The 24,978-nt window shown below is 39.5% G+C and overlaps 1 protein-coding gene across 11 annotated transcripts in view; it reads right to left on the bottom strand.

The window, feature by feature from the left end:
- Positions 1-24,978, bottom strand: part of MAP7D2 (MAP7 domain containing 2) — a 190,471-nt gene that overhangs the window by 16,758 nt on the left and 148,735 nt on the right. For 10 of the 11 annotated variants that reach the window (XM_073565861.1, XM_073565865.1, XM_073565864.1 and 7 more), the window contains 8 exons: positions 23,900-24,117; positions 23,062-23,194; positions 20,494-20,698; positions 18,169-18,273; positions 17,147-17,200; positions 16,167-16,236; positions 3,512-3,701; positions 2,299-2,567 (listed from right to left, as the gene is read on the bottom strand). In XM_073565861.1, coding sequence (XP_073421962.1) covers positions 2,318-2,567; positions 3,512-3,701; positions 16,167-16,236; positions 17,147-17,200; positions 18,169-18,273; positions 20,494-20,698; positions 23,062-23,194; positions 23,900-24,117 — 1,225 coding nt within the window. In that variant the 3' untranslated portion in view covers positions 2,299-2,317. The remainder of the gene's footprint in view (positions 1-2,298; positions 2,568-3,511; positions 3,702-16,166; positions 16,237-17,146; positions 17,201-18,168; positions 18,274-20,493; positions 20,699-23,061; positions 23,195-23,899; positions 24,118-24,978) is intronic. The other variant, XM_073565868.1, reaches the window with a different exon arrangement.

Below are 24,978 nucleotides of genomic sequence, written 5' to 3'. Positions count from 1 at the left end.
CCAGCCAAAGTGATTGGTCGTCGTTTCATACTACAGATGGACAATGACCCAAAACATAAAGCCAAAGCAACCCAGGAGTTTATTGAAGTGGAATATTCTTGAATGGCCAAGTCAGTCACCTGATCTCAACCCAATTGAGCATGCATTTCACTTGTTAAAGACTAAACTTCAGACAGAAAGGCCCACAAACAAACAGCAACTGAAAACCACCGCAGTGAAGCCCTGGCAGAGCATCAAAAAGGAGGAAAAACAGCGTCTGGTGATGTCCATGAGTTCAAGACTTCAGGCAGTCATTGCCAACAAAGGGTTTTCAACCAAGTACTAGAAATAAACATTTTATTTACAATTATTTAATCTGTCCAATTACTTTTGGTCCCTTTAAAAACAGGGTGGCACATGTTAAGGAGCTGAAACTCCTAAACCCTTCATCCAATTTTAATGTGGATACCCTCAAGTGAAAGCTGAAAGTCTGAACTTCAACTGCATCTGAATTGTTTTGTTAAAAATTCATTGTGGTAATGTCTAGAACCAAAATTAGAAAAATGTTGTCTCTGTCCAAATATATATGGACCTAACTGTAAATGGAAAGTTTGATAAGGCAGCTTTACTCTTTGGGTCAGTACAATTACAGTGATACCATATTTATATCATTTTTTATCTTTATCCACAAGACAAGAGCAGTAACTTTTTTATTTCTCCGCTGATGGAGCTGTATGGGGGCTCCCTCCCTCAGCCTTCTAAATACTGCGATTATGACATTTAGGTGGTTTAACGGCCCGGGCTCTGTAGGCACCTCTCCCGGCCGTGACAGCCGGAGCACTGCTATAACTTACGCTGAGCTTCCGCACGATCGCCGTAATGTAAATTTAGGACATTTTGTAAGAACCCCTTCCCGACCATGACGTAAACGTACATAAAATGTCGTGTAGCAGTTAATACCAGGGGAAACCATTTTGTAGCTGACTGAGAAAAAGTTAAGGAGAAACAAGTTGTTCCCCAGTAGGCAGAAAATCAGGGGCTGAGATAAATATATGTAATAACTACACTGCTATTGATGTGCCTAGATATAGGGATAATTTTATATGACAATAAATTAAAGCAATCTATAAATAGATTTTTTAAATAGTAAAGGGAATCTGCCAGCAGCTTTTTGCTATGTAGTCTGAGGGCAGCATGAGGTTTGGGCTGAGACACTGATTTCAGGGATGTGTCACTTATTAGACCGTGTGCTGTTTCACTACAATGAATGTTTCCTCACCAGGAAATTATCACCGAAAGACTAGCTCCAGCCAAGTGGTGTGACCTAGCTTCTCCTCTAATACGCAGCTTACTGTCAATAGACGATGTGCATAGGGAGCTGTGGTGTGGGTGGCGTTTGCTTTCTGAGCTCTGCTACAACTAAAAACTCGATAGTTTACGGGGTGCAGCAGTTGTGACACAAAGTGATACATCATTGGAATCAGGGTCCCCTTCTCTACATTATGCTGCTCTCAGATGAGATGAGTAGCAAAAACCTGGTGACAGATTCCCTTTAATAAAAGTTATATTTTAAATGACTTCATATCACTTCTTGTACCCACTATCCTTTAAGGAAGTGTTGAAAGTGTTTCTAGTGGGGTGATTAGTAATTAGACTACCCTGCGGACACTTTAAATATTTGACTATTTGTTTCTGGCCTGAACAAACTTTGTATGTTTACTAAATCTGATGAATAATATGAGCTCCTAAAAATGGGATTGAGGCTCCAGATATTAAACTACTTGAAGTTGATAATTTGCAGTGGATTTTTCTGTAGCAATGGTACAATGTGGTGCAATACACGCGTTTTCAATGCGTGAAAAACGCTGCAAAAATGGTGATGGAATTAACATGCAGATTTTGACCTTCAATTGGTTTTGTCAAATCTGGAGCAAGGAAAAAATTAGCAGAAAAACGCACCATGTAAACAAACCCTAATACTGGATATATCTCAAGCGCAGGGCTGTGCGTGGCTCTAATGTCTCAGGACTGTATCACACTCCATTTCTCCAGTCCAACCTTTAATTTTTTTCTTTTATCAAAGAACCGATTTGACCAAGGTACATCATCCACAAATTTTGCACTCACTGTAAAGAGTATGTGCAAACCTAAAAACATCAAACATTAAAGCCTAGATTACCCATGTAGCTGGGCCTGGACCAGTCAGGATTACTACTAGTTTTTAATATTTATATAGCAATTTGAAAGACAAATGCTGTAATTTATCAACATGGCTAATGTTATGTGTTCCATCAATGAAAGTAGCACATTTCAGCTTACCCATGTTACACTGTGCAAATCAGCAAATAGTATTCAGTTTAGGTTCTTGACTAGGACTGCTAAATCCATCAATAAGATTTCTATTACAGTCATCGATATGTATGCCTTCACCGGCTATCTTGGAATATGTGGCTTGGCCAGTGAAGTCCAGCAGATCTTCTAAAGCTCTGGAATGATTAGTCCCATTGTGATCTAATGACACGCCGGGAACGTGCTCATTCAATGGTGAAAATTCCGGGATGGATATAAGTTCTTCCTTGGACACAGGACTGTGAACAAAAAATGTTATTTCTTTCATATTTCAATATCAAGAATGTTATTGTACAAAATGCTGCAATATGAAAACAAAACATGTATTAGCCTTCCAAAAAAGCGATACCCATGTTGGGTGGAAAGTATGACTAAGGCTAGTTTCACACTAGCGTTTGTAGGCGCAGCGGACGGTCGCCGTGAAGCTCCGCCCCCTGCCGCGCCTCTTCCGGCCAGCTCCGCCTATGGGCGCATGACGCTGCATGCGACCTGCGTACCCTAGCTTTAGCATTGGGTACACAGGCCGTGCGCAGGTATGCTTTTGCCACCGCATGAGTCCTTTTGATGGTTTGGCGACCTGCGCTAAACGCAATGTGTTGCATTTTGATGCGGCCGCCGCACCGTCAAAAGGACGCATGCGGCAGCAAAAGCATACCTGCGCACGGCCTGTGTACCCAATGCTAAATATAGGGTATGCAGGTCGCATGCAGCATCATGCGCCCATAGGCGGAGCTGACCGGAGGAGGCGTGGCAGGGGGCGGAGCTTCACGGCGACCGTCCGCTGTGCCTCCAAACGCTAGTGTGAAACTAGCCTAAGGGTAGGGGAGAGGCTAAAAAAGCGAAACCCATGATGGAGGGAGATTAAGACAGTGAAACTATATTGGGTGGCATGGTGATATCTCCAATGGGTAATTTGTCTGGGGGCTAATGAGTGATGCCTATTTTGGGGAGTATGTGTATATGCATGTATAAGAAAGCGTATGTTGGGTAGTGTGTATGGATGAGGGAGGCGATGGGGAAATAAGAAAAAGCGATAGCCATGTTAGATGATATGTGTGGAGGAAGGCTGAGAAAGTGCTACCTTCATTGGGTAATGTGTCTGGTGGTCAAGAAAGTGACACCCATGTTGTGTTAACAGTTGTCATTTCTAATACACCAGTGGAAATCAAGACTGTGTATATACCTCACGTCCATTGACTGAACTTCATCAATGGAATCGTCCAAGCTGTTACATTTCCCTTCGAGCACATCAAGATGGATAGTGCCCACAGCCGTCTTCAGGACGCTCGGGAACAGTTCCTGAGGCTTTGTTTCAATGATGTTAACAGTTGGTACTTTATTTTGGTCATGAGCTGAAAATCCATTGAGTTGGCCTGGAAATTCATTAGATAGAGAAATAGGATGTAAAATAAAGACAAAAAGCACAAGTTAGTTTGTTGTGTGCGACAGTATCCCTGCCACACTATCACTCGTACTCCAGCCTTTGCCATATTCCTCATACCCCTCCCATCATTCGCACTCTCTTGCCTCAAGACTTCTTTAGTTTTTACTCGAAATATATTTCTATAGGTTCAGATCAAAAGGTGAGAAAATTTCCTCCATATAGTTTCTCTTTAAAGGGAACTTGTCATCAGAAAGTAATCTATTGTTTAAGTCAGGTTTATATTTTACAAATATTTTTGGAAACATTTAATTTTTTTTATATTTTCCTTATCTATATTTTTCTAAGAATTTAAATCTTGCAATTTTCACATTAATCTTTATATTGGGCGTGTATTATCTTGTTGTGTAAAAAAAAAAATCACTGCTCAGCAGCCACATGGATGGCAGTGGCCCTGACGGAACAAAAAAAAAAAAATCCAGCTTCCAAAAACATTCAATTTTATTTTTGGATTTTTTTGCAATAAAATTGGATGTTTTTGGAAGCTGGATTTTTTTCTTTTCTTGTTCATGCACTGACGTGATGACTGCACGTGGTCCATGCTTCCCGCAACACATGCCTAGCAGTTGAGCCGGTTTTCTTTTTTTCTTTGTACATTTTCAGTGGCCCTGACTTGCTGACCTCTACAGGAAAGTTTCACAGGGATGCTGTGATCTGTGCAGAGGTCATAGGGAAGAGTGGGGGAGAAGGCGAGCTGTGATGTCACCTATTGTGAATGATAGATAATACCTTATCTTCTGTATATACTCTTCAATGCAATCCTGTCTGCGATGGCAATGAAATGTCTGAAAAGTCATCCATACAGAATAGGCAGTAGGAGTCTAATATTAGGCATGGAGACTAGTTTTACAAATTTCAAGATTTCAGTTTTATGGATTTTCATTATGGATAGTGATATTTAAAAGCGGGAAAAAATAAGGATATTAATTCATTAGTTTTGAAATGGGGACAAATGTCAATCATCTAGTGCAGGGTGGAGTTAGGCTGAGGCAGAAGAAGTGCTCTGTGCCACCCAGAGCACTTGCAGACTCATTTGCATATCACTCCTAAAGTGGTTCCCTTTTCATTCGTATACCATAAATCTACATATATAAGGAGTTTATGGTTGGCACTTCAGGTTAGAGCAGACCAGGGCTGAGGGTGGTAATTGGGGAGGGAATAGTCAATTCATCTACAAAGGCCGCAGAACTTGTGATGCTCATTACATATTTTCATTTATACATCATCGTCCGTTATTCAATCAATACTTGTAAGTTTTTGCATGAATCAGATCTGAAATGCAACGAATACATGAACACGCAACGTTGATCTTGTTGGGATTCTACAACAGTAATACATAGGGTTCATCAATACAGCATGCCAGAGGTGATCAACACCAGTCTAGTATGACATGTTAGAGACTAAAATCTGTCACCTATTAGGTCAATTATAACAAAAATTCCCACAGTACAAAGGTAATAAGCTAAAAGATAATTAAATAAGCAAGAAAAAAGGAGCATAAATACAAAAAATAGACAATACATTTTATTTTTCAAATATCATAAATATGTTGTATATTAAAAACAATTTATAGCCAAAGAAAACAGAGGCAATGAACAAAACAATATAGGGAGATCTTCAAGTATATATTGGCTCACAAAAAATGCACAAATTTACATTTTTTTTTTTTTTTACAATTAATGACGTAAGCTCCATAAATAAATATAATACTAAGACATCATAATCCTAAATCCTTAATAAATCATGGCCGTCCAGAAAATTGTAATTTCTAAGTCCATGATACACTATCTCGATAGATAATAATCATATAAAGTGCCATGTGACAATATATGAAAAAACACAATCAGTAGAACTGTGCAAAAAAAATACAAGAAAGTGCTCTTCCTGATGAAGTGAAGCTGCGAAACGTACGTTGGGGCGAAGGGAGAATCTTTACAATAGCTTTAGCCAGTAAGTTGTTTTTAAAATGTTTTGACATTGCTCCATATTTATCAATGTATACTATTATTTCATTTAACTTTATCTGGCTCCGTGTGGTGGCATTTTACTGCTAAAGTCAATACAGTGGCTGCACTTTTTTTTCAGGATTTTGCAGGATCTTGCACAATTTATATTCATTGTTTAGTTAAGCCTCAGTGTTTTTTTGTCTTTATATTAACTACATCTGTTTGACATTTTTAAGCACTGCAGCCACACTTTGGTGCAATCTTCGGCATAGTCCATGATTATATTCACCATGATATTTTTTAGTCTCAGTTTTTAATGATTAATTTTATCAAGTACACCTGTTTTGGTATTTTCAACACTGCGGTTATTTTTTTGCAACATTTTAAAACAATTCATGAGTATATTCACTTTTAGATTTTTTTAAAAAATTTTTTCTTTTTTTATTGTTCTTTTTATCACATCAAATACACTTTTCTTGCACTTTATTGAACGGCTAATATTAATTCAAATCTCATGCGACTTTATTAGATTCATTACATTTTGACAATCTTTGCACTTTCTTGCATTTTTTTTGCACAGTTCTACTGATTTCATTTTTGCATATATTGTCACTTGGCACTTTAAATGATTATTATCTATTGAGTTAGTGTATCATGGACTTATATATTCCAATTTTCTGGACAGCCATGATTTATTAAGCATTTAGGATTATGATGTCTTAGTATATTTATTTATGGAGCTTAACCCCTTCACCCCCAAGGGTGGTTTGCACGTTCATGACCGGGCCAATTTTTACAATTCTGACCACTGTACCTTTATAAGGTCATAACTCTGGAACGCTTCCATGGATCCCGGTGATTCTGACATTGTTTTCTCGTGACATATTGTACTTCATGTTAGTGGTAAAATTTCATTCAAATAACTTGCGTTTATTTGTGAGAAAAACGGAAATTTGGCGAAAATTTTGAAAATTTCGCAATTTTCCGACTTTGAATTTTTATGCCCTTAAATCACAGAGATATGGCACACAAAAAACTTGATAACTAACATTTCCCACATGTTTACTTTACATCAGCACAATTTTGGAACCAAAATTATTTTTTGTTAGGAAGTTACAGTCATATGTAAAAGTTTGGGCACCCCTATTAATGTTTTTTCTTTATAACAATTTTGGTTTTTGCAACAGCTATTTCAGTTTCATATATCTAATAACTGATGGACTCAGTTATATTTCTGGATTCAAATGAGGTTTATTGTACTAACAGAAAATGTGCAATCTGCATTTAAACAAAATTTGACCGGTGCAAAAGTATGAGCACCCTTATCATTTTCTTGATTTGAACACTCCTAACTACTTTTTACTGACTTCCTGAAGCACTAAATTACTTTTGTAACCTCATTGAGCTTTGAACTTCATAGCCAGGTGTATCAAATCATGAGAAAAGGTATTTAAGGTGGCCACTTGCAAGTAGTTCTCCTATTTGATTCTCCTATGAAGAGTGGCATCATGGGCTCCTCAAAACAACTCTCAAATGATCTGAAAACAAAGATTATTCAACATAGCTTTTCAGGGGAAGGATACAAAAAGCTGTCTCAGAGATTTAACCTGTCAGTTTCCACTGTGAGGAACATAGTAAGGAAATGGAAGAACACAGGTACAGTTCTTGTTAAGCCCAGAAGTGGCAGACCAAGAAAAATATCAGAAAGGCAGAGAAGAAGAATGGTGAGAACAGTCAAGGACAATCCACAGACCACCTCCAAAGACCTGCAGCATCATCTTGCTGCAGATGGTGTCACTGTGCATCGGTCAACAATACAGCGCACTTTGCACAAGGAGAAGCTGTATGGGAGAGTGATGCGAAAGAAGGCGTTTCTGCAAGCACGCCACAAACAGAGTCGCCTGAGGTCTGCAAAAGCACATTTGGACAAGCCAGTTACATTTTGGAAGAAGGTCCTGTGGAATGATGAAACAAAGATTGAGTTGTTTGGTCATACAAAAAGGCGTTATGCATGCGCTGTATTGTTGACCGATGCACAGTGACACCATCTGCAGCAAGATGATGCTGCAGGTCTTTGGAGGTGGTCTGTGGATTGTCCTTGACTGTTCTCACCATTCTTCTTCTCTGCCTTTCGGATATTTTTCTTGGCCTGCCACTTCCGGGCTTAACAAGAACTGTACCTGTGTTCTTCCATTTCCTTACTATGTTCCTCACAGTGGAAACTGACAGGTTAAATCTCTGAGACAACTTTTTGTATCCTTCCCCTGAAAAGCTATGTTGAATAATCTTTGTTTTCAGATCATTTGAGAGTTGTTTTGAGGAGCCCATGATGCCACTCTTCATAGGAGAATCAAATAGGAGAACTACTTGCAAGTGGCCACTTTAAAAACCTTTTCTCATGATTTGATACACCTGGTTATGAAGTTCAAAGCTCAATGAGGTTACAAAACCAATTTAGTTCTTCAGGAAGTCAGTAAAAAGTAGTTAGGAGTGTTCAAATCAAGAAAATGATAAGGGTGCCCATACTTTTGCACCGGTCAAATTTTGTTTAAATGCAGATTGCACATTTTCTGTTAGCACAATAAACCTCATTTGAATCCAGAAATATAACTGAGTCCATCAGTTATTAGATATATGAAACTGAAATACCTGTTGCAAAAACCAAAATTGTTATAAAGAAAAAAGGTTAACATTAATAGGGGTGCCCAAACATTTACATATGACTGTATAAGGGTTAAAAGTTGACCAGCGATTTCTCATTTTTACAACACCATTTTATTTTTAGGACCACATCACATTTGAAGCCACTTTGAGGGGTCTATATCATAGAAAATACCCAAAAGTGACACCATTCTAATAACTGCACCCATTAAGGTGCTCAAAACCACATTCAAGAAGTTTATTAACCCTTTAGGTGCGTCACAGGAATTTTTTTGAATATTTAAAAAAAAATGAACATCTAAATTTTTTTCACAAAAAAAATACTTCAGGTTCAATTTTTTTTATTTTACCAAGGGTAACAGGAGAAATTGGACTGCAAAAGTTATTGTGCAATTTGTCCCGAGTACGCTGATACCTAATATGTGGGGGGGAACATGGCAGAGCTCAGAATGGAAGGAGCGCCGTTTGACTTTTTCAATGCAAAATTGGCTGGAATTCAGATCGGACGCCATGTCACGTTTGGAGAGTCCCTGATGTACCTAAACAGTGGAAACCCCCTACAAGTGACCCCATTTTGGAAACTAGACCCCCAAGGAACTTATCTAGATATGTGGTGAGAACTTTGAACCCACAAGGGCTTTACAGAAGTTTATAACGTACAGCGGTACAATTAAAAAATCATATTTTTTCCACAAAAATGATCTTTTCACCCTCAATTCTTATTTTTCCAAGGGTAACAGGACCCTAAAAGTTATTGTGCAATTTGTCCTGAGTACGCTAATACCCCACATGTGGGGGTAAACCACTATTTGGGCGCATGGCAGAGCTCGGAAGGGAAGCAGCGCCATTTGACGTTTTTGGCTGGAATTGAGATCGGACACCATGTCGCGATTGGAAAACCCCTGATGTACCAAAACAGTGGAAACCCCCCACAAATGACACCATTTTGGAAACTAGACCCCCTAAGGAACTTATCTAGATGTGTGGTGAGAACTTTGAACCCCCAAGGGCTGACACCCGGCCGCGATCAGCGGCGCTCACCACGTGGGCGCCGCTGATCGCGGTAGACGTACTATCCCGTCCATGGGCATAGGGGCCCGGGTCCCATGGACGGGATAGTACGTCGGATGTCAGGAAGGGGTTAAGTCATTAATTGTAAAAAATTTTAAATTTGTGCATTTTTTGTGAGCCAATATATACTTGAAGATCTCCCTATATTGTTTTGTTCATTGCCTCTGTTTTCTTTGGCTATAAATTGTTTTTAATATACAACATATTTATGATATTTGAAACAATTTTGGTTTTTGCAACAGCTATTTCAGTTTCATATATCTAATAACTTATGGACTCAGTTATATTTCTGGATTCAAATGAGGTTTATTGTACTAACAGAAAATGTGCAATCTGCATTTAAACAAAATTTGACCGGTGCAAAAGTATGGGCACCTCAACATAAAAGTGACATTAATATTTCGTAGATCCTCCTTTAGCAAAAATAACAACCTCTAGTCGCTTCCTGTAGCTAGTAATGAGTTCCTGGATCCTGGATGAAGGTATTTGTGACCATTCCTGTTTACAAAACAATTCCAGTTCAGTTAAGTTTGATGGTCACCGAGCATGGACAGCCCGCTTCAAATCATCCCACAGATGTTCAATGATATTCAGGTCTGGGTACTGGGATGGCCATTCCAGAACATTGTAATTGTTCTTCTGCATGAATGCCTGAGTAGATTTGGAGCGGTGTTTTGGATCATTGTCTTGCTGAAATATCCATCCCCTGCGTAACTTCAACTTCGTCACTGATTCTTGCACATTATTGTCAAGAATCTGCTGATACTGAGTTGAATCCATGTGACCCTCAACTTTAACAAGATTCCCGGTGCCGGCATTGGCCACACAGCCCCAAAGCATGATGGAACCTCCACCAAATTTTACTGTGGGTAGCAAGTGTTTTTCTTGGAATGCTGTGTTTTTTAGCCTCCATGCATAACGCCTTTTTGTATGACCAAACAACTCAATCTTTGTTTCATCAGTCCACAGGACCTTCTTCCAAAATGTAACTGGCTTGTCCAAATGTGCTTTTGCATACCTCAGGCGACTCTATTTGTGGCGTGCTTGCAGAAACGCCTTCTTTCGCATCACTCTCCCATACCGCTTCTCCTTGTGCAAAGTGCGCTGTATTGTTGACCGATGCACAGTGACACCATCTGCAGGAAGATGATGCTGCAGGTCTTTGGAGGTGGTCTGTGGATTGTCCTTGACTGTTCTCACCATTCTTCTTCTCTGCCTTTCTGATATTTTTCTTGGCCTGCCACTTCTGGGCTTAACAAGAACTGTACCTGTGTTCTTCCATTTCCTTACTATGTTCCTCACAGTGGAAACTGACAGGTTAAATCTCTGAGACAACTTTTTGTATCCTTCCCCTGAAAAGCTATGTTGAATAATCTTTGTTTTCAGATTATTTGAGAGTTGTTTTGAAGAGCCCATGATGCCACTCTTCATAGGAGAATCAAATAGGAGAACTACTTGCAAGTGGCCACCTTAAATACCGTTTCTCATGATTTGATACACCTGGCTATGAAGTTCAAAGCTCAATGAGGTTACAAAACCAATTTAGTGCTTCAGGAAGTCAGTAAAAAGTAGTTAGGAGTGTTCAAATCAAGAAAATGATAAGGGTGCCCATACTTTTGCACCGGTCAAATTTTTTTAAAATGCAGATTGCACATTTTCTGTTAGTACAATAAACCTCATTTGAATCCAGAAATATAACTGAGTCCATCAGTTATTAGATATATGAAACAAATAGCTCTTGCAAAAACCAAAATTGTTATAAAGAAAAAGGTTAACATTAATAGGGGTGCCCAAACTTTAACATATGACTGTATTATGTCAAATAGAATGTAAATACACCAGTCTGCCTCCTGGTAATCCCATTACTCACACGGCCTGTGTATGGCATGACTATACTCATACATAAGTAACAGACATTGTGCGTTCTCCCTAGGAAAACTCTCTATATACAGCAATTAGGCAGTTGGTTATTTTTCGATTTTTGGTTCCCCCACTAATTTCTTTGATTGGCACTTCGTATAGTTTCCCTTGATCTACGATATCACTGGCAACATGTTCAAGTATTTGCATTCTATGTGACATAATGGCCAGAGCATTTTACACGCTATCAACTTACCGTATGTATATTATTTTACAGAATATGTGACCAAGTTCCTGGATGACTGAAATGTTGGCGTGTTTAAGTGTTTGGTCCAATTTATAACTGCTACAGTTCATTGTATACAAGAACTGAAAAAGTTATAGCAGGAATAACTAATGATCAATACATAAAGAAATGGTATAAACCACACAGGCATGTATTGGCTTGGGGGTAGAATGTGCTGACAAATATTCCCTTTAAACCCTATCTAACATGTGATATAGTATTAGTAAGTCACATGTCGAGTCCCAGTCTTTGATGCAGGCTCAGGAGCTGAGCCTGAATTTTTCCCAGCAGATGATGGCACTCTTTCATGACCAGTAAACTCCGTGATGAGAAACAAAATCGACTCAAAAAAAAAAAAAAATGCAATAAGAAGCGACCAAAACGTCTTTTGTACCCCAAAATGGTATCAATAAAATAAGTCAGATCGCCATGAAAAAAAAAACCAAGAACTCGCATAGCTTCATCCAGCAAAAATGTAAAACGTTTCGAATCTCAGATAATGGTGTCACAAACAAAATGTCAAAATTTTTATTTACTACTTAAGTAAAAAACAAAAACAAGAAAACAAAACATGTTTGGTTTCACTATAATTGTACAGACCTGGACAATCATGGCATCAAGTAATTTTTACCATGCAAAACTGTAAAAACAAAGCAAAATACAATTGTGGAATTGCTTTTTTTTCCCCACAATTGCACAGCGCTTCAAATTTTTTTTTTCACGTTTTTTCAGTTCATTGTATGGTAAAATGAATGGTGCCGACTAAAATTCATCCCACGAAAAAACATCAAGCCCTCCTACAGCTACATCAATGATAACATAAAAAAGTTATGGGCCTTGAAAGAACTGGAGGAAGTAAACAAAAAGCGCAAAAATGGAAACGCGTCATGTCGGTAAGGGTTACACCTCTGGTTACACAGTATCTAATAATCTAATTTTTTTTCACCACTAGAATAAGAGCCCCGTCACACATAGCGACACACCAGCGATCCCGACAACGATATGACCTTGTCAGGATCGCTGATGTGTCGCTACATGATCGCTGGTGAGCTGCCAAACAGACAACTTCACCAGCGATCAGCACCGACGACAGGAGGGTAACAAGCGAAGGCACGTCGCTTAGTTACCCACTGTGTACCTTAGTTACCAGCGCGCTGATGCAGGGAGCTGGTAACCAAGGTAAACAGCGGGTTTCTAAGCGCTGCGCGCCGCTTAGAGACCCTCTGTTTACCTTAGTTACCAGCTCCAGCTCGCTGATCGCTGTTCTCCCGCCTGTCACACGCAGCGATGCATGCTGGCCAGCGGGAGACCAGCGATCAAACAAATGTCCTGACCATTCCAGGGAGATCAGCGATACTGGCAGGGGGGCCGGTCGCTGGTCAGTGTCACACACAGCGATCTCGCTGGCGAGATTGCTATGTGTGACGGGGGCTTAAGTGTAAGTCCTGACCATTCCCCAGGATGCATGTGCAATTCAACAGATTGTCAATGGACTTCATGACTTACCGTATTTGTTTCCACGATGAGCTTTTGGCGAGTATTTGATGTTACAGATTTTCTGCACCATTTCTGCAGCCATTTAGTATAATAGGTTACTTGCAAGTTTTCGAAAACTAGCAGCATGTAAAACTCACCAAAAACTCATTGTGGGCATGTAGCCTTATACAGGGCTCTTTTGGGGGTTCTCACTCTAATTTAAAAAAAAAAAAAAAATCCAAGAACAGAAAAAATTACTGAAACTCTGATATCGGCTCTAATCACTACCATGAATAACAAAAAACCCTACTGTAAATGTTTTAGAAGGAGTTAATATTCAATAGTCATTTTAATTTTGCTGCATGCAAACAAATTAAATTTTCCATATCATTATTTACTAGCAGGTTAACTTTATTATTATATTCCTTAGAACAAAAAGATCTCCCTATAATTGTGAGAATCTTTGCCTTTGCCAACATAAATATACCATATTACCTGTTATTATTTGACACATATAGTGTCTTGAAAAAGTATTCATACCCTGTGCACTTTTCCACATTACATCCACAATCTTAAATCTGTTTTACTGGAATTTTAGGCGATTTACACTTCACAAATACTTGTGACTTTGTGTTGGTATAAGAAAGGATACAAGGTTTTCTAAATATTTTAAAAACATAAATCTGAAAATTGTGAAGTGCATTTGTATTCAGCCCCCCTGAGTCAATACTTTGTCGGCTTTGTACCCTTTAGCTCAGTGTGACTGGATGGAGATAGTCTGTGAACAGGAATTTTCAAGTCTGGTCACAAATTCTCCTTGGGATTTAGGTCCCAACTGTGAATATGCTTTGATGTAAATCTTTCATTGTAGTTCTGGCAGCATGTTTAGGATCAGTACCCTGCTGGAAGATGAACCTAAGCCCAGGTCTCTTGTAACATGATGCTACCACTATGTTTGAGGGTAGGGATGGTGTTTTTTTAGGGTGATGTGCAGTGTTAGATTTCCACCACACATAGCATTTTGCATTTAGCCCTAAAATTTCTAGTTTGGTCTCCTCTGACCATAGTACCTTTTTCCATATGACTTCAGTGTCCCTTACATGGCATGTGGAAGAAGGTGCTTTGGTCAGATGAGATCAAAGCAGAATGTTCTGGGCTAAATGCAGTATGCTATGTTTGGTGCGAAAAACTGCACATCACCTTGAAAATACCATATCCATAATCAAACATGGTGTTGGCAGCATTGTGCTGTGGGACGGCTTTTCTTTAGCAGGGACAGGGAAGCTGGTCAGAGTTGATGGGAAGATGGATGGAGTAAAATATAAGGAAATCCTGGAAGAAATCCGGTTAGAGGCTGCAAAATACTTGAGACTGGGGCATGGGTTCACCTTACAAGCAGGACAACGACTCTAAACATACTGCCAGAGCTACAATGGATGGTTTAGATCAAAGCATACTTATGTGTGCCAAAAAAAAAAAAAAAAGTATAGACATCACCTACAAAAATCATACATTGATCTACTTTCGCTAGGCAAAAATATATATAACTGAACATGAGGTTCTTCGTTTAACATTCTGATCAGACTGTGTGAAGCCCCTGCCACATCACGGCGAACCTCTCAGTTGGTCCTAACTTTCGTCGCCTTAAAAGGAGCGAGACTAGGTCCCCATGACTCTAGACCGCACCGTCCCACAAGCACAAAGCCAAAGGAACAATGAAAATGAAAAGGAGCATTGAAACTCATCTCCCTCAAGCTCTCAAATGCTGGTGGTTGGCGCGCAAAGCCACTCCTTTAAGGCAATAGATGTTAGGACCCACTGAGAGGTTCGCCATGACGTGGCAGTGGGCTTCATACAGTCATAGAATTGTCTGATCAGAATGTTAAACTTTGAACCTTATGTTCAGTTATATTTTTGCCTAGTGATGTTAGATCAATGTATGATTTTTTGGAGGTGTGGTCCATGCTCCTTTTTTTACAGCATAATCATGTGTGTGAATGACCCAGTCAAAGTCCAGACCTTGATGCAATTGAGAATTTCTATCAAAACTTAAAAATTACTGTTCACAGATGCCTCCATCCAATCTAACTGAGCTACAGCGAGTGTGCAAAGAAAAGTGGGCAGAGATTTCATCTTCTAGAAGTGGAAAGCTGGTAGAGACCTACCCCAAAAGACTTGCAGCAATAAATGCAGTGAAAGATAGTTCTACAAAAAATTGACTCAAAGGGGCTGAATACAAATACAAGTCACAATTTAAAGATTTATATTTTTAAAATATTTAGAAAACCTTGTATCATTTCCTTCACACTTCACATATACTTGCTACTTTGTATTGGTATATCACTTAAAATAACAATACAATACATTTAGGTTTGTGGGTGTAACATTAAAAAAAATGTGGAAAAATTCACATTTCAAGGCACTGTAGGTGATGCAGAAATCTTCAGATCACGGTATCTAGATTAGATCATCTCGCTTTGTACAGTATATAAGATCAGGTGTAAATAAAAACCACATTTACAACTCCACTGTCTCCTACTGCAGGTTTTAATATTGTGAGTGCAGATTTATCTCCACCTTTCTCCGGTTTTACATCATATTACAAGATTATCATACAGTGCCATTCTGACATTCATGAGATGATGCTGCGGCTTCTTCAGGTAAAAAGGGGGCAATGGCCAATTATGGACAAAGAGACTCACAATTATGGCCAAAAAGAACTCGGAACCAAAAACATCCCTATTATTGTGAGTTTTTTTGCCCATAATTGACCATTGTCGAATTTTTCCATGAAAAAGCAGACGCATCATCTGGCGAAACATTTCCGGGGATATGGCAAGACACAGGGTGATAATCCTAATATGGGCGTTAGACCTTAGATACAAAGTGAGATGATATCATCTAGATGCAGTAACTTGGAGGCATCTACATCTCCAATATGTAACAAATAACCACTAATGTGGTAAAAGTTAAAAGCTTTAAGCACTACCGAAAACACAGCTACACATGAACTGAGGCAACATCCCCACCCCTCAAATTCCACTTTTATTTCTGAAGCAGTCAAAATCATTCAGATGGCTCAAGAAAGTGATCTTACTTTTTTCATCATGGTTTTCAATGTTTTCACCTTTTAAAGGCAGCTGAACATCTGTTTTAGTCTCTTCCTTCTGTGATAGAATAAGACACGTAATTGAGGTAATCATGCACAGAGCGGCTTAGTCTAGAAGTTACACCATTACTACTACTACATCCCTGCGTACCATAAACATTACATGTGCTAAATATTCCAGGTCAAGGTCATAATACTTTAATGCTATGAGTGACAGTTAGAAAATATCTTTTCCATGACTTCATTACTGTGGTTTACAATGCACATTATATCCTAGCTTGTAATTTACCTGTGTGGCATAGCTCAACACTATAGGCTTGTCCTGATACCCCATCTACTCCAGCCTCCCCTTCTTAAAGGGAATCTGTCAGCAGGTTTTCACCATGTAATCTGAGGGCAGCATGAGGTGGGGGCTGAGGCACTGATTTCAGTGATGTGTCAGTTATTAGGCTGCGTGCTGTTCCAGTACATTGAGTGTTTTATTGGCAGAAGATTATCACTTGCCGAACTGGTGCTTGCGTGAGCCCTGGTCCAATCACGCCCCCTCCTGTGATAAGCAGCTCACTGTCAATATACAATGTACACAAAAAGCTGTGGTGTGGGCAGGGTTAACTTTCTCAGCTCTGCTTCATGCTAAATCTAAAAACTCTGTCAGAACAGCTGCACCCAGTAAACTAAGTGATACATCGCTGGATTGAGGGTCTCTTTTCCTATATCATGCTGCTCTCAGGTGAGGTAGAAATACCTTCTGACCGATTCCCTTTAACATGCCTGTATTTCCCGCCCCACCTGCATACAGCCTCCCTAATATTAGATGCCATTTTCCAATAACTGTTTGTTATAACCACAGTTAAATATTTTGATATGGTTTCGCAATGATCAGACAATGGCAGTGACATAAGCATACCTGTGGTGAGCACAGGCGGTTAATACTGCATTCTTGCAGATGTGTGGCTAGATACACGTACCTTGGACTCCATCACCTCACTCTTCCTTGTTCTTTTCATGATTTCATCAATCCTCTAGGAACCAAAACATTTACAAATAGAATATCATTGCTCATACAATTTTTTTTAACTTCATACTATAGAGCTCAACATTTCCTTGGAGTGGACGTTCAGGGACATCTTGATTTCTTGATTTTGGAGGAAGATTGCAGTGCTTGCACTATACACTTCCTGCCTGCAGCCTTGGGCATCGGGAACCAATAAAGCTGGTGTCCCTCTCCTTGGATGGTGCGGTCTATAGCGACCTTGGCATCGAAGGTGTTTGAAAAAGGGGAAGATCTGTCTGCTCTGTGAAACGCAAACGGAATGACAAGGACAGGTTAACAAGCCTAAAAAGGCTCAGGGCCTGCCTTTAGCTTCTGTCTGATAAGTGTTTTGATATAAGTTAAATAAAAAACTATTTTTGAACAGTTCACCTCAAAGAATTGACTGTAAACAGCAGAAAAATAATGAAAATAAGCAGCAGCAGTAATTGTAAGGAGCTGAATAAAATTAACTTGGTAGTTGAATTACGTGGTAGAAAAAGAAACCTCATAATGGTGGAATTGGATAGAAACTACTGAAAAAAAAAATCTATGTACTCCAACAGCTTGCAGGTTTTCCTAGAATGATGCCATGTAAATAAATATATATATATACACACACATACATATACACACACTATATATATATATATATATATATATATATATATATATATATATATATATATATATATATATATATATATATATAGCCACCACTAGAGGGAGCTTATTGCATACTAATTATACATTAGTCTCAATAACAGTATGCTACAGAGCGCCCTCTAGTGGTGGTTATAGTTAGAGTTGAAACCCATGTGGAGGTTTTAGAGAAATAAAAAACCCTGAAATTCCAACCAGTATACTGAAATATGAGAAAACATAGGAAGCAATCTATTTAGACAAATTTAAGACCCACACAGATATTTCACATATCTCTCAAGGTATACAAGTATATACCTTTTTTCTCTCCAGACGTTCCTGTTCGATCTGCTGTATGATTTGCTCCCTCTCAACTCTCAAAGCTTCTGCTGCTTCTCTCGCCTTTAGTTCAGCCTCTTCCTTCTGTAAAATCCATAATGTGGAGCATTGATGAATTTAAAGTACGACTAAAATGTTTAACAAACAGCAATGTTGTACAAGGGCCTCCAAAATATCACACTATATAAAATGGATAATGAAAAGCGACTTTAAAAAAAAAAAAAAAAAAGTAATAATAATATATAATATACAGTATATATACATTTGCTCATAATTATTTTACACGTTATAAATTGGATATATTTTATATAGCAGTAATGCAGTTTCGATTTCACATGTCGAGTGTTTGCATATAGCTTGACACAAGAGATCTCTGGGGAACATGCTTTTTTTAATTTCTAATTTTTTACACTGTAATTGGAGCAGAGCCCCAGTTACAGGGAAACAACTCCCTGTAGTGACAGATGTCATTGGCAGACCTGATATTGCCATGCAAAGACACAACAGCTCTGCTATGCTGCATAAAGACACACTAATCATGCGATCATCACGTTCTACAGAATATTCGGCATTACCAATGCTTCTGTTTGCTGTCAAGTGCTTACTGAGCCCTATATAGCCTACAAATGAGAAGACAGACAAGAGAATAACTGCTTCTGTCTTCTCCCCAGGATCCCAGGCTGCATCTGACAGGCAGGACCTGCTCCTGCTGGATTACAGGAGCTTGAGCTTTAATTCTGCAACCTAAATTTACAATGGCATGGGATTAAAGACCAGGACCAAGTGCCATTAAATTATGGTGGTAAGTAAAGAAATAGTCCAGCTTCACGAATAGATTCTTCTTTATTTAAAGAGATCCATAAACAGGACATGAAGAGTCATGATGACAGGTGAGTTCAGGTTAGTGTACCACTCGAATCAACGTGTTTCAGGTGAACACTCACTCTTAATCATGATCCAGGGTGAGTGTTCACCTGAAACGCATTGATGCGAGCGTTACAGTAACGCAGATTCACCTGTAATCATCTTTTTATGTCCTGTGTTTGGATCTCATTGAAATAAAGAACAATCCATTTGTGAAGCTGGATTATTTCTTCGCTTACTTGTGATGCTGCAGAGCCATTGTCCAAGCTCCGAGTGGATGGGGTTCACGTCAATGGTGAGCTGGAATCCACATTATTCTGTTAATTTATGGTGCATGGTCATTATTGGGTTAAAGGGAACCTGTCAGCAGGATTGTGCACAGTAACCGACGGACAGTGCAAGTCGGCGCCGTTATACTCATTGTGAAATCCGTCTTGTGGTTGTTGTTTAACTCAAAACTGAAAATAAAGATTAATGATTTGCTCGTGCTCCGGGGCGGCCTATGGGGGGGGGGGGGGGGGTCTTCATGTGGTGCTCTGATTAGGTGTTCATGTGTATGCCTTCTGACATCCCTCAGTGATCTGCCCCCTATTTTACATAATAGATATTATATTAATCTTGGGGAAAAAAACCTTCTGCAGGCAGGGACCAGAAGTGGCCGGATAGTCATTAGAAAAAAAAAATCTGTTTGAAAATGGTGCCGGCAGTACCTATTAGTGATCCTAAAGCTGCTACTGCGCAGGCTGCTCCATCTTGCTAGAGGAAGAAAAATTTTCCTCCTCCAAGATGTCACCGCCGGCACCTGTGCAGTAGCAGCTATTGGCAATTGCTGAGAACTGCTATTGCGCAGGCACTAGTCGTGCCATCTTGCTAGAGAAAAAAAATCCTCCTCAAAGATGATGCCGCCTGCACCTGTGAAATAGCAGCTATCGGATCACCGATAGCTGCTACTATGCAGGCGCGGCCGGCACCATTTTGAAACTGAATTTTTTTTTTTATGACTATCAGAACTGCAAATAAATTAATTACATATACAGTATATATGCGATCAGGCTATATATATATATTTATTATATAAATAGAATATTCATTATGTAAAATAGGGGGCAGGTCACTAAGGGCTCAGTGACCTGTCAGAAGCCATACAGATGAATAGCCCCCTCACAGGCCGCCCTGGAGCACGTGCATATCATTAACGCAAAACTGAAAATAAAGATTACATAAGAACCACAAGACGGATTTCATCACCAGGTATCAGTGTAATCAGTATAACGTCGCCGACCTGACACTGTCTGTAGGTTACCGAGCACAATCCTGCTGACAGGTTCTTTTAATAAGAGGAAACAGCTGCATCAAAAACAATGAATGGCATGCATCCAGTATCACACGGCAGTTTTTCAAGCTCCTGATGAAGCTTATATAATGTAATATCTCATTAACCTGTTTTTCCAAGTAGGCCTGTAACTGCTTCTCTTGTGCTTCCTTCCGCAGGCGTTCGTCCTCCGCTCTCGCCTTTGCCTCTTCTTCGGATCTCCTTCTGGCTTCTTCTTCCTCTTGCTTTTTTCTCTCGGACAGAAGTTGTGCTTCTTCTTCTAAGCGACGCCGTTCCTCATCAGCCTTCCTTTTGGCTTCTTCCATCTCCTGCCTGCTCATGAGGTTGAAAAGTGAGATACAAAATAAAAATAAAGAATATAAGATTGCGTCACGCTTACCGAAAATAATTTATAAGGAAATATACTGAGTGACACGATCAGCAGTACAGGTAACCAGTCAGGCTTGGGTCCTGGGCAGCATGAATCAGGGACAGACGTGCAGACATCTATGTCGTGTTCAGAATAATATTGAACTTGCGCACGTGACTGATGTGATGTTTGTGAGGCTGCATTACATATGCAAATTGTCACTGCTGAGAGGAAGAGGACTAGAACCCTAAAGCCACCTATCAGAAGTAGCGCTCCTAAAATCAACATCGACTCTCTAACGAAACTTGTCACATGACTTAGGATAAAAGCCAAACCAGATACTCAATTTGCAGACATGGAGTTTCGGGGGCCCGCCCCTCATCAGTTATTTAATTTCCCAGAAAAGCATTGCAAGGCTTAAAAAGTCTCCTTACAACAGCACGTCAGGCTTGACATGTCACACTGCACAAGGAGAAACTTTACCCCTTGGATTCGGTCAAAAGCCTCTCACCCAGCCAAACCAGATCTCATACTTTGTACTGATGAGGGGCAGTAGCCTGAAACACAGGGTCTGTAAAAGGAGTATGGGTTTTATCCTAAGTCACGTGACAAGGCTCATAAAGGGTCGATATTTACTTTTAGGACTGCTACCTCCAATATGTGGCACTAGATTTCTAGTCATCTTCTTCCCTGAAGCAACAAATTGCATATTTCCCAGAGGAGCATTGCAAGGCTTAAAAGTCTCCTCACCTTGGTATGTCAGGCTTGACATGTCACTCTCCGCAAGGAGAAACGTTACCCCTTGGATCTAAGGCTGCATCCACACATCTGTGTGAGTGTCACTATCCGAGAGAAATGGATCGATTTTTTTTTCTCTCAGCTGTCATTTTAGTTTTTTTGTTTTTAGCCATTAACTCTTACTGGATCAATTAAATGGATGAAGGTCAGATGGAACAACGAAGCACAAAATTTGTCTTCCATATTTCATCCGCTTTACACGGATCCCCACAGACTTTAATGGCAGAGTCTGATCCACAAGACGGAGGAGAATAGGACTTGCTCCAAGTCTCATGGACTGGAGACATTGACCCATAGATTTTCACTGATCCATGCACAAATCAGTTTTTAAAAATGGATCTGTGTGCTGGTCGAGAAAAAGAACAAGCTCATGAGGAGACACCTAGATACCTTTTCTTTGGGTGCCTGGCTACTTTTTAACCCTTTAAAAGGATTGGCCGTTTTTGGGAAGTAGAAACTAAGCAATTTTTTTTTTTTTTAAATGTTTTTAGTTTTTCCTCAACTCCATGCCGGGACAATGGATATCAAGCTGATATAGTTTTAGCACTCTCTACATGAACCTAGTTTTTATGGAATGAAAATTGTTTCCGAGGTGCCCCCAATTTGGGATCTGAGTCACTTTGACAGTTTTCTGCTGGCGTTGCCTTATTGTTTGTTGCAGGGAGCGTTTTGTATACCGTTCATATTTTTAAACCGTTTTATGTGTATATATTATTTATTGCTTGATTTTCATTACTCACTTTTGAGAAGTGGTGAGGAAATGAGGATAAGCAGCAATTCCAACTCTGAAGTTTCTATTATTTTCATTACTTACAATTATAAAGAAAACATAAAACCTAAAAAGCTAAATATTTTAAAAAAAATAATTTAATATGCCTTTTTATTCCTTTTTCATGAGAAAGGAGATCTATATATATATTTTTTTTTAAATCCTAATTGAACTTATGGTAACATTTTTTTTTGTCTCATTACAACACTGGAATTTGCGCTCCTTTGAGCGACTGAAATGTATAATATTTCTCAGAATAAACCCTAAGAATATAGAACTTTGCACCCATCTTCTTATTATCCTCATATTATCCTACTGTAGTAACAATCAGCCACCGACATCCATCTCCTAAAGGTTCATTCAGACGTCACTTTCTTCACGTATGCAAAAAAATGGTCTGAGTTTCAATAGGTTTTTTTTTTCCTACCAGAGTTTTATCTCAGTTTGGTCAGTGTCAGTATTTTCCAGAGTTAATCAGAGTTTAATCAGTTTTTCTCTGATTTTTGGATAGACCCATACACCTGCATTGCATGGTGAGATTAATTCAAAATTGGCTAAAAATTGGACATGACACAGTAGTTCTGTGAGGACTACTTGGTCCGTGAAGAATACCTACACATGCGAACAGCTCCATGTTATATAATAGGCATGAGATCTTTTTGCATGCAAAAAAAACCAAACAAACTGACCAAGGAATAAGCCCTAACACTATAGTGAAAACTATAGGCATATTGAGCTTAGACGTTACTCCGGACGCACCGCTCTGCTTCTTCGCGTTCACGTCTCTCCTGTTCTTCCTGCTCTTTCTGCAGACGGGCTTGACGTCTTTTCTCGGCTAGGATTTTTGCTGCCTCTTCTGCGTCCGTTGTACCCGCTGTCATCTTGCTGAAGCCTAAAGAAGGGAACAAAATAATCTCAATAACAATGCAAGTCTTGGGGTACGCGCACGCCGGCGTATAACACAGCTGAGTGCTATCTGATGCTTTATCGGCTAGCTCTTGGCCCAAATGTTATACTTTGAGGCAGATCAGACATTATTTTATCATGCAGATTTGACGTGAGAAAACAATCGCAGCATATTCAGATCATGTGCACCCATACAAGTCTATAGGTGCGTGTGAAACGTCGGATTGCACTCGGATGTCATCCAAGTGCAGTCCGATGTACGCTGACAGAGGCAATGGAGAAATTAAGTTCTCTATCTTCTCCACACCAGTTATGTGATTGTCTCATGTGAGAAGATCTGATGACACCCAAACTCAGGCTGATTATGTTAATGACAATAATTGGCTCAGATTCCCTCACAGGAGAGAACATACGCCAGTGTGAGCGATCCCTTCATGGGTTAGTATAAGGAAATAAATGGCCCAAAACGTCCATTCACAAAAAGGTTCAGGGTTTTAAAGATCATTAGTTGTAGCCTTATATGGATACTTTACACTATTGTTCAACACTACAGCACCTATTTAACGAGTACAATTCAACCCATTCATCTTTGTGTTTTCTAATTCCATCCATTCACTGTTGGAATATAATATTATTACTAATGTTTACTACAGGAAGACATTTTCTGTTATCTTGACTATTAAGCACTGACTTTCATTTGCTTCTTTCTTCTCCCCGGGGGAAGCGGCTTTGTCAGGTTTAGACTCCGCCGGATGTTCTTCTGTTTTGGGAGATGTCTGTTGTTTCTCGGCCTTCTTCTTTGGCGTATCCTGGCTGGGACTTGGACTCGATTTATACTTGACGGGGGATGCTGCTGGGTATTGCTTGCTGTTCCTGGCTGGGGACTGCGAGTAAGATTTGGAAAGGGATCTGAAAATGAGAAGATACCAAGTGAGACTGAACTTAGCGGAGACACAAAGAATCGTTACAGTAAAGCTATTCAGTTACAAGGACGACAAACTGGGGAAGCTTCAGAGACTGGGAGTTCTGTGGAAACTGTTTGGGTAAGAATACAAGGACAGAACAATGGAAAGGACACCATTGTAGGCATTTACTACAGGCCGCCTGTGCAAAATGAAGATATGGATGAACTCTTTATGCATCAAATGGCCAAGTTCTCCAAAAAATATGACATAGTTGTCATGGGAGATTTCAACTATCCAGACATTTGTTGGGAATCTCTCTCAGGCAAAACTAACAGGTCAAGGAAATTCTTATCCTCTCTTGCTGACAACTTTATCTTCCAAAAGGTAAGGGAGAAAACAAGGGGAACTGCTACCTTGGATCTAATCCTTATAAACAGGGAGGAAATGGTTGAGGAGGTAAAAGTGGCTGGGACCCTAGGAGGTAGCGACCATGCTATTTTAGAATTTTGGATAACTAGAGGCGGAAGACCTGTGAAGACTCAGATGTCAAGGTTAGATTTCAGAAAGGCAGATTTTAAGGGATTCAGAAAGAGAATTGGAGGGATCCAATGGCTGGATATCCTTAAAGACAAAAATGTCCAGGAAGGATGGGAAATCTTGAAAAATGAAATTCTCAAAGCACAGTTGTTAACAATTCCGAAAAGAGGGAAGAATAGGAAGCATTTAAGGAAACCAGGATGGATGAACACAGAACTTAAGCACATGCTAAAAAGGAAGAAAAAAATGTTTATAAAATGGAAAGAGGGAGGCATATCTAAAGAAGAATATAATGCTGTCTGCAGAACCTGCAGGGCACAAATCAGAT

The sequence above is a fragment of the Dendrobates tinctorius genome, unplaced genomic scaffold, assembly GCF_039654945.1.
Source record: "Dendrobates tinctorius isolate UK_male_01 unplaced genomic scaffold, ASM3965494v1 ptg000016l, whole genome shotgun sequence".
Classification (NCBI taxonomy): Eukaryota; Metazoa; Chordata; class Amphibia; order Anura; family Dendrobatidae; genus Dendrobates; species Dendrobates tinctorius.
The sequence above is the reverse complement of the archived record's forward strand: the minus strand, read 5'-3'. Positions and strand labels throughout refer to the sequence as shown.